Source organism: Schistocerca serialis, chromosome 6 (genome assembly GCF_023864345.2).
Source record: "Schistocerca serialis cubense isolate TAMUIC-IGC-003099 chromosome 6, iqSchSeri2.2, whole genome shotgun sequence".
NCBI lineage: Eukaryota > Metazoa > Arthropoda > Insecta > Orthoptera > Acrididae > Schistocerca > Schistocerca serialis.
Genome location: NC_064643.1, coordinates 542,996,956 through 543,013,240, shown reverse-complemented (window position 1 = coordinate 543,013,240; position 16,285 = coordinate 542,996,956). Strand labels below are relative to the sequence as shown.

The following is a 16,285-nucleotide window of genomic DNA, read 5'->3' as shown; positions in this document are numbered from 1 at the left end:
AATAAAAATTAATTTATCTACATAATAAATTTCTAATAAGGACAATTTTTATGGTTAAAATATATTTGCTTGCAAAATATTATGATTAAAATTGTTTACCTGCATCTATGACTGCTTCAAACGCTCTTTCTAACACTTGGCAACAAAGAGGGTCCATTGATTCTGTCTGTTTCCTATGGATCCCAAAGTGTACTGTATCAAATGCAGCAGGAGCTGGTATTTTTCCTGTAGCTGGAGGCACAATGGATTTCTCTGGAAGAAAATGGTTAACAAATATTACAAAACATAATACAGCGAAGAAGATAGGCTAAGTTCAATATTTTTCCTCTGGAAACTCTCAGTAAATTAGCAACTAAAAATAATTTAATTGAATGAAGAATATAACAGTAAGATGTAGCAACATTAAGTAGCTATCATCAATCATTAGTCACTGTCATACAGGATGGTTATTATTAAATACAGTTACTCACAGAGATCGAGTGTGGGTTGTAATTATTGTAAGGCAGTGAAACTTGGCAGATATTCTAATGTGTTAACGTGGAAATGATTTATGCTGGAAAAAAATTAGTTCAAATTTTAGCTAGCACATGGAAATTGGTGCTTTTAATGCAACAAAAACATACAGAAATGTTTCCATATGTAATGGATAATGAATGGGCCATGGGCAGAAAGGTCAAAGAAGTGAGAAAAGTGTAATTTTGATTTTATTATTAACAGTCGCTTATGCAGTTTTTCAATATGAGCTCTGGAGACGTCAATGAGATGCTATGCAGCACCAGATATGCACCTGGTGGCCAAAATTGGAACTAATCAGTTCTGCATTATGCATTAGCATATCCACCAAGTTTTTCAGCTATACAATATTATAGCCTGCACTGGACCTTGTGAGCAGCTGCACTTTAATTATAGCCCTCTGGTATTTTAAAAAAACATAGTGGGAAATCTGGAACTACATTTGAACTTCATTCCATTTCTCTTAGTGGGGCTTCCCAGTATGAGTGCCGGTTGCTGTTTGTTTAGATATGCCAGCAAACATATGTGTGCCAGCCACAATATCACAGTTTCCATTAAACACACTCATTAGTTTTTGCTGTACACAAAGAAGATGTAGTGCTTACAGAGCAATAAAACTATGAATCTGTATTTAATTCTGGATCATGAATAGAAAGGAAATATGGCACCATTATTAGTTATTCACTTCATGCAGTACATATCCAGCTACAATGAAATCTTGTTTCAGCTATTACACTTCTATGACAAAAATCTAACAATTATTGTCTAGAGTAGGCTATGTATTACCTGGCACCTTCCAGCGGCAGTCATCACTCCTTACAAGATTAGTCTTGGAGAAAAGGTGATCAGCCAGCTCATCTACATTGGCACTGTATGGAAACACACCTGACACTCCAGAAATCACAACTTCTTCAAGGGTTTCATTTACCATTGTGCTGCAACAAGATATAGAATTAATAACCCCAGTCACAATAAATCATCTATTTATTTCATTCCAGAGTTTCTATTTTTTCATATTACATTTTCACTAGGCTAGGTTTAGTGCAAAACTTTACTAACAGAAGACATACATTGATAGGTCATCAGGAAATAGTCAGCTGCATAATGGAGGGAATGAAGCGGATAAAGAAGGCTTGGCTACAGGTTGACTACAGGTTCAAGTGGATATAGGCTACAGCAGCTATGCAGATGAAGAGACTGGGACAGGGTAGACTAGCATCAAAGGTTGCACCAAACCAGTCTTCATGTATTACTGAAAAAGATCATAAAGATTAAATGACATGGCCCAACTAGAGAAAGAAGCAAAGATACCTCCTTCCTACATTAGATGCCATTTATATAACATCCACTGCTCTTCCCATAAGGGTTAAAAAGGTGACATGTAATTCTGTCAAACAAGCACATATACAAAGAGTCCAAAAACTAAATGAGTTGACAAAAATACATAAATGCAGCACTACTCAGTAGACAAGGTCTCCAGGTTGATATTGCTGAATGCCATTTATAACAGGGCCACCTCCAAACATTCTACACATTGAAAAAATGGGATCACATACCAAGTTCCATTCCCCAATTTCCTTTTTTTTTTTTTTTTTTTTTTTTTCAGTACTTCATCATCATCCTGCCATGTTGCCTTTTTCTTCGTTTTATCCATGTTTCTCCAATTTTTATAATTTTATACTACTTTGGTAGCTTTTTCCGCTGAGGATTTTAGTTCTAGAAGAGTGTCTGTTTGCTGCTTTTGATTTTGTTTCCTTCCAGTCATTTATTTATTTATTTTTTATTTCTTTGACAGAAGCAACTGTCAACTTCTTTTTTCATAAATAAAGAAATAGTTTATGTGTTATCCTGTCCACTTTCATTTGGTAGAGGTAGCTAAAAAAGTGTGAGCTTCATTTTGTCATTAATTCTGATATTTTATGTGTATTCTGGAGGAGCTCTTCCTTGAGTTTATTTCAAGAAAGCTTTTCATCTATCCTCAGTTCTAACAGTGTAAAATGGTCGACTTCACTGACTATTTGTCAACTTGGGACAGTAAAATTTTGCTTTTACAAGAGTACCACGTCATAAATTGTATATTTGACATTTTGCTGCAGTTAACCATTAATCCATTATCTGAAAGCCATATGTCGACATTACCAACAACTCTATTAGCTAAACCCTTTACATTACATTTCACATCTTTCACAAATATACTGCAAAAGAGACAAAGATTTCGACTTGTGATCGAACCATTGACTTCTGAAGTTATAGCCTGGCAACTAACCACTGACCACTGCACCAAGGAGCACAATGTGTAAGGTCATGAAAGTATGTAGATATCAAATTGAGACAGCATTGATCAAAATAAGTGATGAATGAAGTCACACTCAGCTGTCTGGGTCAAACAAGGAAGAGGATTTATCTTGTGTAATGTGGAATTACTACAATTCAAGTGACAGCAAAGGTCAATTAAAATTTTGAAAAATCTGCTTCCACAATAATACTACTACACAAGTGTCACAAAACTGACATCTCTGTTATACCTAAATATCATACAACCAGTGACAATCATTGGAGTACAAAATAAAGGCCACCAGTAACCATAAAAAATGATGAGTCATTTTTCACAGTACTCCATGCAACATGTGTGTTCTTGTGAAAATTATGTATGAAAGTTCCCACAAAAAAACTGTTGGTTATCTGGCTTAACACATTAGTTGCTACAACCAAAATGATCAACTCTGGTGCAGAAACTATGTAAAATAGTTCATATACCATAGTTTGATTCGTTACCTCATTTATAGACTATCTGCAACATCAAAATGTGAAATGGAATCTTACAGAACTTTAAAGGAATGAAAAGTAAGTGGGCCTGAATTTCATGTATGGTAGGACTGATGGCATGGTTCTTACCGACAAAACTACTCTGAAATCAGCCTGAAAGTCTTGCATTTACAGGGATTCAACAATGTATCTGACATTAGAGGAGCTTTGCAAATGGCAAGCAGAAGGGGGCACCCAAGTGCAAGATTTGTTGCATAACGTGCACATCACAATTGGTAGTGAAAACTGAAATGCATGAAAGTGTTCAAGAAAAAGGAATGAATACTAATTACCTAACTTTAGTTGTAATTATTTTAAGCAAAGTCAGTGATGATATGGTCAGATTAACTGCAGATATTCACAGTCACCTGAAAAACAGAAAGATTGTAATGGGTGGTGTTAATCATTTGTGGGATCAGTAGTGCTATGTGGGCTAGGATTATGCATAGACCTCATACAGCTGGCCCGACCACAGCATTCAAGCTCCTTACCACTATGTACCAAAGTACTGTAATGTCTTATAGAAGATTAATGGAATAAAAAGTCAGAGAACTCAAGTTGCCTCATCATCAGCTCCACAGGTCCAGCTTTTATTCTAATCTTCTCAACATTCCAAGTATTGCTTGCTACAGTACACAATAAAGATAGATAATAATTCTTCCTTATAATTAACATTTTAGTAATCATATATCGGCACTAGAGACTCACCTCGATCACACCTTTATTCTATTCAAAACACAATTTGAATAATACTCCTCCATGAAGTTAATAAAACACAATAAATGAGGAATGAACACATAGAGCATGCAGTGCACATCAAACCTACATCATAGTCACATATAGTCTTTGACCCACATAGTAATGTGTTTAAAAATACATAACATAACAGGCAAAATTATTTTCCCACTCAATGCCAATGTTATCAGTTCATAAATGTTATATTACAATCAGAGGGAGGGGGAGGGGGCAAATGAGAAGCCACTTGTGTGGAAAAATGTTCTTGACCTGGCTCTGGCAGGAAGACCTCCCTGAATCACACCAAAAATTCAGACTATGATTTTGGAGGCATGAATTTTGACAGGAGAGAGATTGCATGAGTGCCTGTACTAACTCAGAATAGTGAATGGAAAATTTTACTTTGCGTGATGGAGCAGCAGCACATTTTCAGCTTATGTGAGTTGACTTCTATGTGCCAATATCGTCCATGATGGAAAAGTCGAGCCTCCAAGATCACACGATTCCAATCCCCTAGATTTTTCTGCCTGAGGTCATCTTAAAAGTGAAGTATATACCTTTCTGATAACATGCTTGAAGAACTGGTGAAGTGAACTGTACAATCACATCAGCATTCACAAGATGACCCAGAGATGTTTGAAAAAATTTGTAACTCACTGCATGTAGGAGTCCAGCATATAAACATGAGAGTGACATGTGAAACATCTCCTATAACAGGTATCAGCATATAGTAAATCGTGACATGTGATGTGCTGCAGCCATATTGTAAACTACAAGGTAGGCTGGAGGCTTGATCAAAAAGTTCACATTTCAGTATGTACTAATAGGCATATATTTCATACTGAAGTCAATGGCAGCTCATAACCACACATTGAATAATTATCATAGTAATTGCTCATTTCAAAAACCCTGATTGCTGAAATGATTTTGCTTTTATTATTGAATACTTTTATCTATGTCAGTTTTCACTATTAATTATGAATAACGCTTGCATTATGTATATGAAGTTTTTAGGCATTTTTCAGTTACCAGTAGTTTATTCCCAATGTAAAAAGAAAATTCTGTTTCACCACTCCAAGGCAAATTTTTGCACCTGTCTCTGACAGCAATGACATGTACACCATATGCATTTGCGTGTTTTCGAACCATGCTTTACACATGAATTCTTCTTGTGCAAGTTGTCAAGTACAAGATAACTTGCAGTTGGCACTTAACATATTAATGTAAGAAGCTGAGGATGATTTGCATTGCTTTAAAAAGAAATGCATTGTTATTCTATGTATTGTCTTATAGTTAGTGCACATTGCTAAGTAATAATACTACAGGGTGATGTGCATTTTATCCATACTTTGATTTGTACAGGATGAATTGCCTAAAACTTGAATCCCTTTCATTTTGTGAACAGTTCCAGGTATCAAAACAAGGTTTTTTTGAAAAATGACAGTAGGCGTAGGAAGCAGATAATTTTGTTCTATGGATAATATGTTTAATGACTGTATCAACTATGACATTGAAGCAAGAGTTCTTTTTTAATGAAATGATGCACTTTTTTTAAAAAGTGGTATTCAAAACCTCTTGAAAACATGGACACTTCATGATATGCACTTACTGTACGAAAACAGAGACTACACAAAAACAAAGTGCACGGCTATAGACAGATTCTGACTGAAAAGTGTTTAGCAGTCAAAAGAGCATTGTGTGAAGCCTTCAATGACTACCAGAGCAGAGTATTATCAGAAGATGTCTTACAAATAAAAACTTAAAGAAATTTTAATCTTATGTAAAGCTGTTAGTGTCACCAAAGTTAGTGACCAACCAGTTATGGTTGAGTGATGAACTGAAATTCAGTGTAGCAAAACAAAAGTACAAATCTTGAACTAAATTTTAAAATGTTCCTTTGCATAGGAAAATTCAAGACTCCGGCCCTAATTAAATTCTTGCACAACTCCAAAGATGAATGAAATAGATATTAGTGTCAGTGGCATTGAGAAATATTAGAAACTGCTAAAACTGAACAAAATACAATGCCTGAAGGAAACCCTAACAGATTATATATTCAATTTTCAGCTTAGCTAGTGCCTCTGTTAATCATAATATACAGTAGCTCTCTCAAACACAAAACCATGCCCAGTGTTTGGAAGAAAGTATGGATCACACCCATATGCAAGAAAGGTAAGATAGAGGAAATGATCCACGAAACATATTCTGAGCTCAGACATAATATGACATCAAATACAGAGTGTGTTTGGACCCTTTGTTTTCAATGTTGCACAGTAATGATCCTGTAGATTTTCAGCTCAGCTAGTGCCTCTGTTAATCATAATATACAGTAGCTCTCTCAAACACAAAACCATGCCCAGTGTTTGGAAGAAAGTACGGATCACACCCATATGCAAGAAAGGTAAGATAGAGGAAATGATCCACGAAACATATTCTGAGCTCAGACATAATATGACATCAAATACAGAGTGTGTTTGGACCCTTTGTTTTCAATGTTGCACAGTAATGATCCTGTAGACATTATTAATAGTAAACACAGATTTTTAGCAGATGCATTGAGCTGTATTGAAGGACTGTCTGAGAAAAACTGCACAGTATTCAATCTGGTCTTTATAAAATTCCAAAAGCGGTGCAAAGATTGCCAACTTGTTTCTAGTGATGCAGGAATGTATAACTTTGCACTTCACTTCAAAAAACAAAAAATGAAAACAAAAAAATGCATTCTTTGAGTACCAGTATGATATCAAAGAGTCATGAATGGATTGATTCAAATCATACACATAAATGAGTGTAACAATTTTTAGGGATATAAAATGGAATGATCACACATTGTAAGTCTGTCACAGGTAACGCAAGTGGCAGACTTTGGTTTGTTGGTAGAATTCTAGGAAAATACAACCAGTCTACAAAGGAGACTGCTTCCAAAACACTTAGAATATTGCTCAAGTGTTTGGGACCTGTACAAAATAGGACTTACAGGGGATATTGAATGTATGCAGAGGAAGGCAGCACAAATGACCATAGGTTTGTCTGACCAGTGGGAAAGCGTCACAGAAAAATGACAGGTGCTTGACGATAGGTGCAAACTATCCCAAGAATGTCTGTTTCAAGGACCAGATTTAAGTGGTAAATCTAGAAATGCAATACAACCTCTACATATCGCTCCTCTAAGGACCATGAAGAGAAGATTGGATTAATTACGATTCACACTGAGGCATTTAAGAAATAATTTTTCCTTTGCTCCATCCATGAATGGAATGTGCGAAAGTCCTAATAACTGGTGAAATGTAAAATACCATCTGTCATGTGCTTCACAATGGTTTGAAGAGTGTAGCTGTAGATGTAGTTAACGAATTCATGAAAGATTAATATAATTAGTCAATTTTTGCTACGTTTCATACAGAGCACAACAATTTTTCTAGGCACATAGTGCATACAGAAACCATATCCCATGTGTAGAGAATACTTGGGCAAGAAATAACAGAGGGTTCCTGGTTGGAGGTACTACCTCCAGGACTCCTACTGCTCCAGGGACACCAAACATCATGCATTCAACAAATGCATATATTTTTTAAAAGTGTGAATGTGAGGGTGGCTTCATATCACAACACCAAGGATGAGTCTCATTGCACTCTGGTAAAGTCACACATTATGTCATTATGACATGTATCGAGGCCAGCAATATTTACGAGCCCTGCAATGAACTTGTGACATCGCACTAGTCAGCTTGTCCGCCACACTTTATGAATGCACAAATCCATGCAGGGCCCATGGGAAATCAGTATCCAACTGAGAAGTGGCCAATAAGGGTCTTAATTTTTCATGTGTTAGCAAGAACTTCCATGTGTGTATTTAAACATACAGTCAAGAATTACTAAATTTGTCTGAAAGTTACTCACTCCCCACCAGAGGCGGCTGCTGGCACTCGTAAGAGCTGTTGTGTCACATGCTATGATGTACATGCCATGGCCTGTCTTTCTCGTGGGCCTCTCAGACATGATCACACTATATCAAAGATGACAGAGGCCATGTATCAACAAGTTGCTAAACTCTGATAGCCATTTTTGCAGATGAATTCAAGGATCAGATCATCATACCTTCAGTTGGTGTATTCGCTGCAATTTTGGAAGCTCTTCATGTTTCCATTTTCTTTGAAACTGTGAACTTGTCAACTTCTGGCAAAACAATTAGTTCAAAATAAGATTTGTAAACAGTAAGTTTGACAGTTGTTGAAACATCGTGGTGGCTTACTCATTGCCAGCATGGTAGCTCAGCATGTTCAGTCAGAATATGTGAAATATTCAATGGTGAACTTGAAGGGCTGTCATGTGACATCCGCTCGATCCAACAGGGCAATGGAAGATTCTTTTTTGTTTTTGAATTTCGTGGGATTTTTTGAAGGACAAGAGAAGAATTTTTCATCAATCTTTGAATGTACCGGTACCTCCACAATTTGATGATATATTGCACAAGCAAGTTTTGGTTTTCACAATTTTGTAAGTGCTTGAGATGCAAACAGACGCCATCTGGGGTGGCCGAGCGGTTCTAGGCGCTACAGTCTGGAGCTGCTCGACCACTATGGTCACAGGTTCGAATCTTGCCTCAGGCATGGATGTGTGTGATGTCCTTAGGTTAGTTAGGTTTAAGTAGTTCTAAGTTCTAGGGGACTGATGACCTCTAAAGTTAAGTCCCATAGTGCTCAGAGCAATTTTTTTGCAAACAGATTTGAAAATGCTTTGACTACTTGTGGTTTACATAACATGTTAAAGGCCCAATACAAATGCAAAGAAATGTGTACAGTGGTCATGCCAAATTTGCACACTATTTTATGAGCACAGAGGGGCAACTGCAATGGCAGATCGCAAAAATAAAAAAATAAAACTCATTTAAATGAAGTATATTTTGCACGCTTAATCGTTCAATAAAGATGAAAATGTGGTACATGTCCAATTTGTTTTATATTGTTGATGCGAGACTCACCAATTGCCTTGTTTCTGAAGTATTTTCGCTTCCAAAACTCGGTGAAAACTTAGAAATGACTGTCTCCCATGTTTTAATTTTCTCCAGCTTCTTTAAATATTCCTCACACTCAACATTCAATACCAATGGATGTTTTTTAGATCTTCTGTATAGACTACCATCTCTAGCCAACAGCATGGCCCACATGGTTGCATTATTAAATAACAATGAGCAGCGATACCAATTCAAGTGCCGATTATACATGTGCGACGTAACCAAGTTCGCCAGGGGAAGTGTCATAAAGAACTTTCGTATGAAGGGGGTCTAAGAAAGGCCAGTCCAGCTGGCATAATTGCATAAGTTTCAATTCATACTCTGAAGAATACCACCTTTTCTGTTAGAAAGTAATGAGAAAAGGTAAAACAAACTACTCCATTATCGAGAGCAGATTTCGTACGTGTCATTTTCTCTTCCATATTTCTGAACTTGATGCTGTTCCTCATGGCTCACAACAAAGTAAATGGGAGACAAAACCGTCCTTTTTGACCATGCCGACTTCCTTATTGGCTTCTTCGACATACTGTTGTCAAGGTAAGTACGAGCCATAATAGCTCGATTGTTGAGGTAATAAAATTTCTCATATTGCACATGATTAAACCATACTATGGAATACAGTCAAGGACCTGCATCCAACATATATTCCAGGACTGAGCATTCTAGGATCGCGGATAGGACCCAGTGACTCGTGACATCACACCACCAAGTACCTGGTGCTGCTGTTAGGTGTCACACTCAGCGAGTTATTCTTTTCAAGACAAGAAAATGATTACAGTGTACCGTAGTATTTGAGTTACTGTCCGATTTTTTATGCACTCTGTATGTGTTTGCACTTGGGACAGCAACCAAATTGTACAGATTTTACGACTGTGAGCGCATATATGAGCTTTATCTAGTAAGGGGACCTGATGTACTGGCCATGCTCGATTTCTTTTAAGTATATGTACGAGGGTGAGTCAAATGAAAACCTTAGCAGAAGTGGTACAAAGCTGTAACACTTTTCAACATAATCTCCCCCATGCTCAATGCAAGTCCTCCAGCGCTTACAAAGTGCATAAATTCCTTTAGAAAAAAATTCTTTTGGTAGTCTGCGCAACCACTCATGCACCGCATGACGCACCTCTTCATCCTCTGATTGCGACTTTGAGTGGTCCAAACATATGGAAATCACTTGGGGCAAGGTCTTGTGAGTACGGTGGATGAGGAAGACACTCGTTTCCGGTTGGTGGAAGTGAACCCAGGTTTCGTCCCCAGTAACGTTTCTTGCAAGGAAGCCAACGCCTTCTTGTTCAAAGCGCCGAAGAAGTTCTTCACAAGCATCAACACGTTGTTCTCTCATTTCAGCAGTAAGTTGCCGTGGCACGCATCTTGCAGTCACCTTGTGAAACTGGAGCACATCATGCACAAAGTCGTGTGCTGACTCATGACTAATCTGTAAACATGCAATGTCATTCAGTGTCACTCGGCGGTTTTCCTTCACTATGACTTCAACTGCTGCAATGTTCTGTGGAGTCACAACTCGTTGTGACTGCCCTGGACTAGGAGCAACTTCCACTGAAGTCACAACATTTGCGAACTTCCTACTCAATTCGTAGACTTGCTGCTGTGACAAACATGCATCACCGTACTGAACTTTCATTCATCGATGAATTTCAATAGGTTTCACACCTTCACTACGCAAAAACCGAATAACAGAACTCTGTTCTTCCCTGGTGCTAGTCGCAAGTGGAGTGGCTATCTTTATACTGATATTGCGAAGGTACGTGTGCATCCGCACTATGCTGCCACATACAGGCTATTATGCACGCTGTTTGTAGCATCCTTACCAACTTACAGGATAACGGCACGAAATTTCGATTTTTTATTACAAATTTAAGGTTTTTATTTGACTCACCCTCGTATATTATCTGAAAGTCTGCGTCCATACATCTATCTATATCCAGATTCCCGCTCCAGATACTGCTGGGTCTGGGTGCTTACGAGTCCTCTCCATTTGGCTTGATCCTCCCACCACTTTTCTTCTTCCACTTGCTGCCAGGTCACGCCTCTCCCTTCCACAGATATTCTCACTCCCGTTTTCCACCATGTTCTTGGGCGCCTTCTAGGTCTTTTTTCATCCATCTTTAGTTCTTCCATAATTTTGGGGAGTCTGACCACGCATCCTCTTAGCATGCCCGTACCATCTTAATCTCTTTTTTTTCAGTTTCTTCTCTCATAATTTCTTCTTTAAGGTCCTTTGCGTCCATACGTCAGTTTTCTAAAGTAATACGACAAAAAAGCTGCTTCTCAAAGAGAGATGTTTTCTGATGACTGCGAATTGCAAAGACATGTCACAGTTGTTTTGCAGATTGTGTAGCTGAATATGCACAGAATCAGCTAAGTGAAAAAGCCGTGGAATATGCACGTGTCTTTTTATATAAAAATCGACTTAGGAATTTTCCTTTGTGTGAGACCGCTTGTACACAATTCGTGTGTGCCGATTTGAAGTTCTAGATTCACATATTTTACTGTTCGCGTCGCTCCTGCTTAATCTGTCGTTGATTGTATCAATACCCGTTTATACCATGATATATTGCGAAATTTCTAACTTTCGCGAGTGCAGCGATAAACTTTTATTGTTATCGTCAATTACAGGCTGAAACTGAATTGTACTCTTTTAAAATTTTTGAGAACAGTAGGCCTATACTCTTTCAAAACAATCGTTCTCTAATTCCATTGTACAATTACGCGAGAAGTAGGTTATTTTTGAGAATTTTCGGACGCTTGTATTTTTGTTACTAATCAGTGCGAGTGTTTTGGATACATAATTCATTTCATATCATAACAAACGTTTGTGGTCCACAGCTCTGCCAAAGAATACATTACCCCTGAATATCACTGTATATCAACGCAAATAAACGTACGTTGTCGAGATTTTCGGAAGCTACCATTGTCCTTTGCATAATCTATGAGCAATTTTTAGTAAATCGTCGTTAGTGATGTAGTTACTGTAGTAGATTTTGTAACTAACATATTGTGTTACATCTAGTTTTCCCCAAAAGAGGGATAGCCCTATCTATTATCTGCATTTATCGTAAATTAACTCTACTTTCGAGTTTGTTAACAACTATAATTAGCCTCAAAACGTTTTAGGAACCTAATGACCTTTACCACAGGTTTTGTGTTGCCTGGATAGAAATCTCGTGTTGTGTACTTTTTTCAATTCTCGTATGGCCTTAGCAACTTTTTAGCTTAACAGATTAAAAGATAATCAGCGGGCTTAATTTAAAGTTATTTGTTCACTGCCTTGTAGTACATAGCGCCACCCAAATGCAACACCACAGTGAACGCTGTTCTCGAACAAGGGCTGAATTGGTTGACGTTTGTAAGCAGCTGGAAATGGCCGTGACCGCTGTCAAACGATTGGCAGCTACCGTGACTTGGTGTGCTGGAAGACCTCCCGAGAGTGATGTACATGTGATACTGGTCCAGAGGTGCATCAAGTATTATCCTCTCCTGTGGATCCTGTATCCTCTGCAGAAAGTACAGGATCTGTCATTACTCGTCCATTTGACTGCGAGTGGTGTGTCAGTGGTAGATCTAGGCGTCCTGTACGGGGTGGGCAGGGAGCAGAGAGATCTCAGGCTACTGTACCGATCCTCCTGGTCAAAAGGTTTGAGGTGCTGTCTCTTACTAAAACTGAGCCAATGGGACCCATTTCACCTATTTTGGGTAAACCTGTTTTGTCCAGTGTCAAGAGAAGGCAAACGCAAAAGGGTAGTAGTCTATTAATCGTCGGTAATCCAAACGTATGGTGAATGATGGTACCCCTTAGGGAAATGGCAGAAAGGGACAGGAGGTGACACAAAGTGCACTCAGTGTGTATGCCTGGGTGCCTCATTCAACATGCTGAAGAGGCTATTCCAGTAGCCATTAAGGAAACAGGTTGCAACCAAACAAACATGTTGTGACACACATTGGAGTAAATGACATCTGTAATGTTGGTTCTGAGGTCCTATTTGGATCATTCCAGCGACTGGCAGAGAAGATTGAGAAGACCAACCTCACACACCTAGTTCTGACGAAGATCACTATTTTCTGAATTGTCCTCAGAACTGATCGCGGCCCTTTGGGTCTAAGTCGAGTGGAAGGACGGAACTGTTTGGGCAAGACTCAGTACCAGGAGTGGACATAAAATGATAACTGAAACCTTCTGTCGCCAACCAGACTCATCTCATGATGTAACCGAAAACTTTAGAGAAAACCTCATTTCACATACTGTAAACATTGGTGAAGACTTTAATCATCTGGTAGTTAACTGGCAATATTACTGTTTGTTAATGGTGGGCATGATAAGACATCCTGTGGAACATTACTAAATGCCTTCTCTGAAAACTACCTAGAACAGATAGTTAAGAACCCCACTTATGGTGCAAATACAGTATATTGGATATAATGGCAATGAACAAATCTGATCTCTTTGAGGATACCCACATCAAAGAAATGGTTCAAATGGCTCTGAGCACTATGGGACTTAACAGCTGTGGTCATCAGTCCCCTAGAACTTAGAACTACTTAAACCTAACTAACCTAAGGACATCACACAAATCCATGCCCGAGGCAGGATTCGAAACTGCGACCGTAGCGGTCACGCGGTTCCAGACTGAAGCGCCTAGAACCGCACGGCCACACCGGCCAGCTACCCACATCAAAACTAGTATCAGTGACTATCACACAGTTGTGGCAACAATGTTTACTAAAGTACAAAGGACAACTAAAACAAGCAGAGAGATATATACGTTCAGTAAACTAGGTAAAAAATCGCTCGTATCATATTTCGATAAGGAACTTGAAATTTTAAGTACAGGTCAGCAGCATGTAGAGGAACTCTGGCACAAGTTTAAAAGAATAGTTGACCACGCACTGGATAGATATGTATCCAGAAGAATAGTTCATGCTGGAACGGAACTTCCATGGTACACAGTCACTGTAAAGAAAGTTCTAAAGAAACATACATTGCTGTATAATAGGTGTAAAACAAAGCGTAGGGCAGTAGACAGAGAGATGCTGAATGAAACACGTTTGCTGTCAAGAGAGCGATGCGTGATGTCTTCAATGACTACCGTAGCAGAATGACATTTCACAAAATCCAAAGAAATTTGGTCATAAGTAAAGGTTGTTATGGCACCAAAGTTAGTGTCCAGTGCCTAGCAAATGCGACAGGAACTAAAATTGAAAAACCCAGGAAAACTTCCCAAATTTAATCCTCACACCGGTGAAAAGATGAATGAAATAAGTATTAGTGTCAGTGGTGTTGGAAAACAGCTGAAATCGATAAACCTGAACAGAACTCCAGGGCCCGATGGAATCCCTTTCACGTGCTATACTAAATTTGCGGATGATTTAGACCCTCTTCTATTATCCATCGTAAATCCCTCGAACAAGAAACCGTGCTCAATTTTTGAAAAAAAAAAAGCCCATGTCATACCATCTTATAAGTGATCCACAAAACTACCGTCTAGTATCCTTGACATCGATTTGTAGTAGAATCTTAGATTGTGTTCTGAGCTCAAACACAATGAGGTATCTTGAACAGAGTGACCTCTTCAGTGCCAACTAGCATGGATTCCGGAAACATCGATCATGTGAAACCTAACTCGCACTTTCCTCATGTGACTTATTAAAAGCTCTGGATCAACGCATTCAGATAGACACAGTGTTTCTTGATTTCGGGAAAGCATTTGACTCAGTACACACCTGCGCTTATTTTCAAAAGCACGGCTATATGGGATATCAAGATAAATTTGTGACTGGATTGAGGACTTTTTGGTAAGGAGGATGCAGCTTGTTATCTTAGATGGAGAATCACCATTAGATGTAGAAGTAACTTCCGGTGTACCCCAGGGAAGTGTGTAGGGACTCCTGCTGTTCATGTTGTATATTAATGACCCTGCAGACAATAATAATAGTAACTCATTTATCTACAGTTAAGTACTCTCTGAAAGAATCTGCATAATTGTTCAGTCAGATCTTAATAATATTTCAACATGGTGCAGAGTCTGGCAACTTGCTCCAAATGTTCGGAAATGTAAAATCGTGCACTTCACAAAACGAAGAAACATAGTATCCCATGACTATGACTATGACTATTGGAACCTGTCAGCTCACACAAATACCTAGGTGTAGCATTGTGTAGGGATACGAAATAGAATGATCACATAGGTTCACCCGTGGATTAAATAGGTGGTAAACTTCGTTTCATTGGTAGAATACTGGGAAAGTGCAATCAGTCTAGAAAAGAGATTGTTTACAATCCGCTCGAGCATGTTTACAAACCACTCGAGCAGTCCATGCGAGAATACTGCTCAAGTGCGTGGGAGCTGAGTAACAGGGGATATTGAACGTATACAGAGAAGGGCAGCACGAATGGTCATAGGTTTGTTTAATCCATAGGAGAGTGTCACAGAGATACTGAAGGAACTGACATGGCAGACTCTTGAAGACAGATGTAAACTATCCCGAGAAAATTTAAATAAAGTTTCAAGAACCAGCTTTAAATTTTTACTCTAGGGATATACTACAGTCCTTACGTATCGCCCACACAGGATCGTGATGATAAAATCAGAATAATTACCGCACGCACAGAGGCAATCAAACTATAATTCTTCCCGCGCTGCATACGTGAATGGAAGAGGAAGAAATTCTAATAACCGGTACAGTGGGATGTACCTTCTGCCATGCGCCTCTCGGTGGTTTGCAGAGTATAAATGTAGATGCAGATGTAGGGTATTTGGCCTCTCTTGCGGGATTACGGCAGTAAGAAAAACATTAAGACCTCATGCAACCTTTTCAAAGTGCGAGGAAAACAAAAACAATAAAATAAGGATTAAGGATACACTCACAGGTTCGAATCCTGCCTCGGGTATGGATGTGTGTGATGTCCTTAGGTTAGTTAGGTTTAAGTAGTTCTAAGTTCTAGGGGACTGATGATCACAGATGTTAAGTCCCATAGTGCTCAGAGCCATTTGAACCATTTAAGGATACACTAAATCCATTATCGTAACTACAGTAAGCTCGGCGAGAACATGATAGCAGACTACATCACTGTCCTATGGTCGTAATCGTAAGCTGTTTGCAGCATAACCAAGATTTCAGAACACAACACTCGACGCAGTCAATTTCTCAGTGAGCGACTCACGATGCGATTAGCGGTTGAATTACACGAAGGCACGTGATG

General features: G+C 38.6%; 1 protein-coding gene across 1 annotated transcript in view; it reads right to left on the bottom strand.

Moving 5' to 3' along the window:
- Window positions 1-16,285, bottom strand: part of LOC126483828 (fatty acid synthase-like) — a 394,620-nt gene that overhangs the window by 359,650 nt on the left and 18,685 nt on the right. Inside the window, exons 2-3 of the mRNA XM_050107027.1 lie at window positions 1,300-1,448; window positions 100-252 (exon numbers count right to left, since the gene is read on the bottom strand). Of these exons, the coding sequence (XP_049962984.1) occupies window positions 100-252; window positions 1,300-1,444 (298 nt within the window). The 5' untranslated portion in view covers window positions 1,445-1,448. The remainder of the gene's footprint in view (window positions 1-99; window positions 253-1,299; window positions 1,449-16,285) is intronic.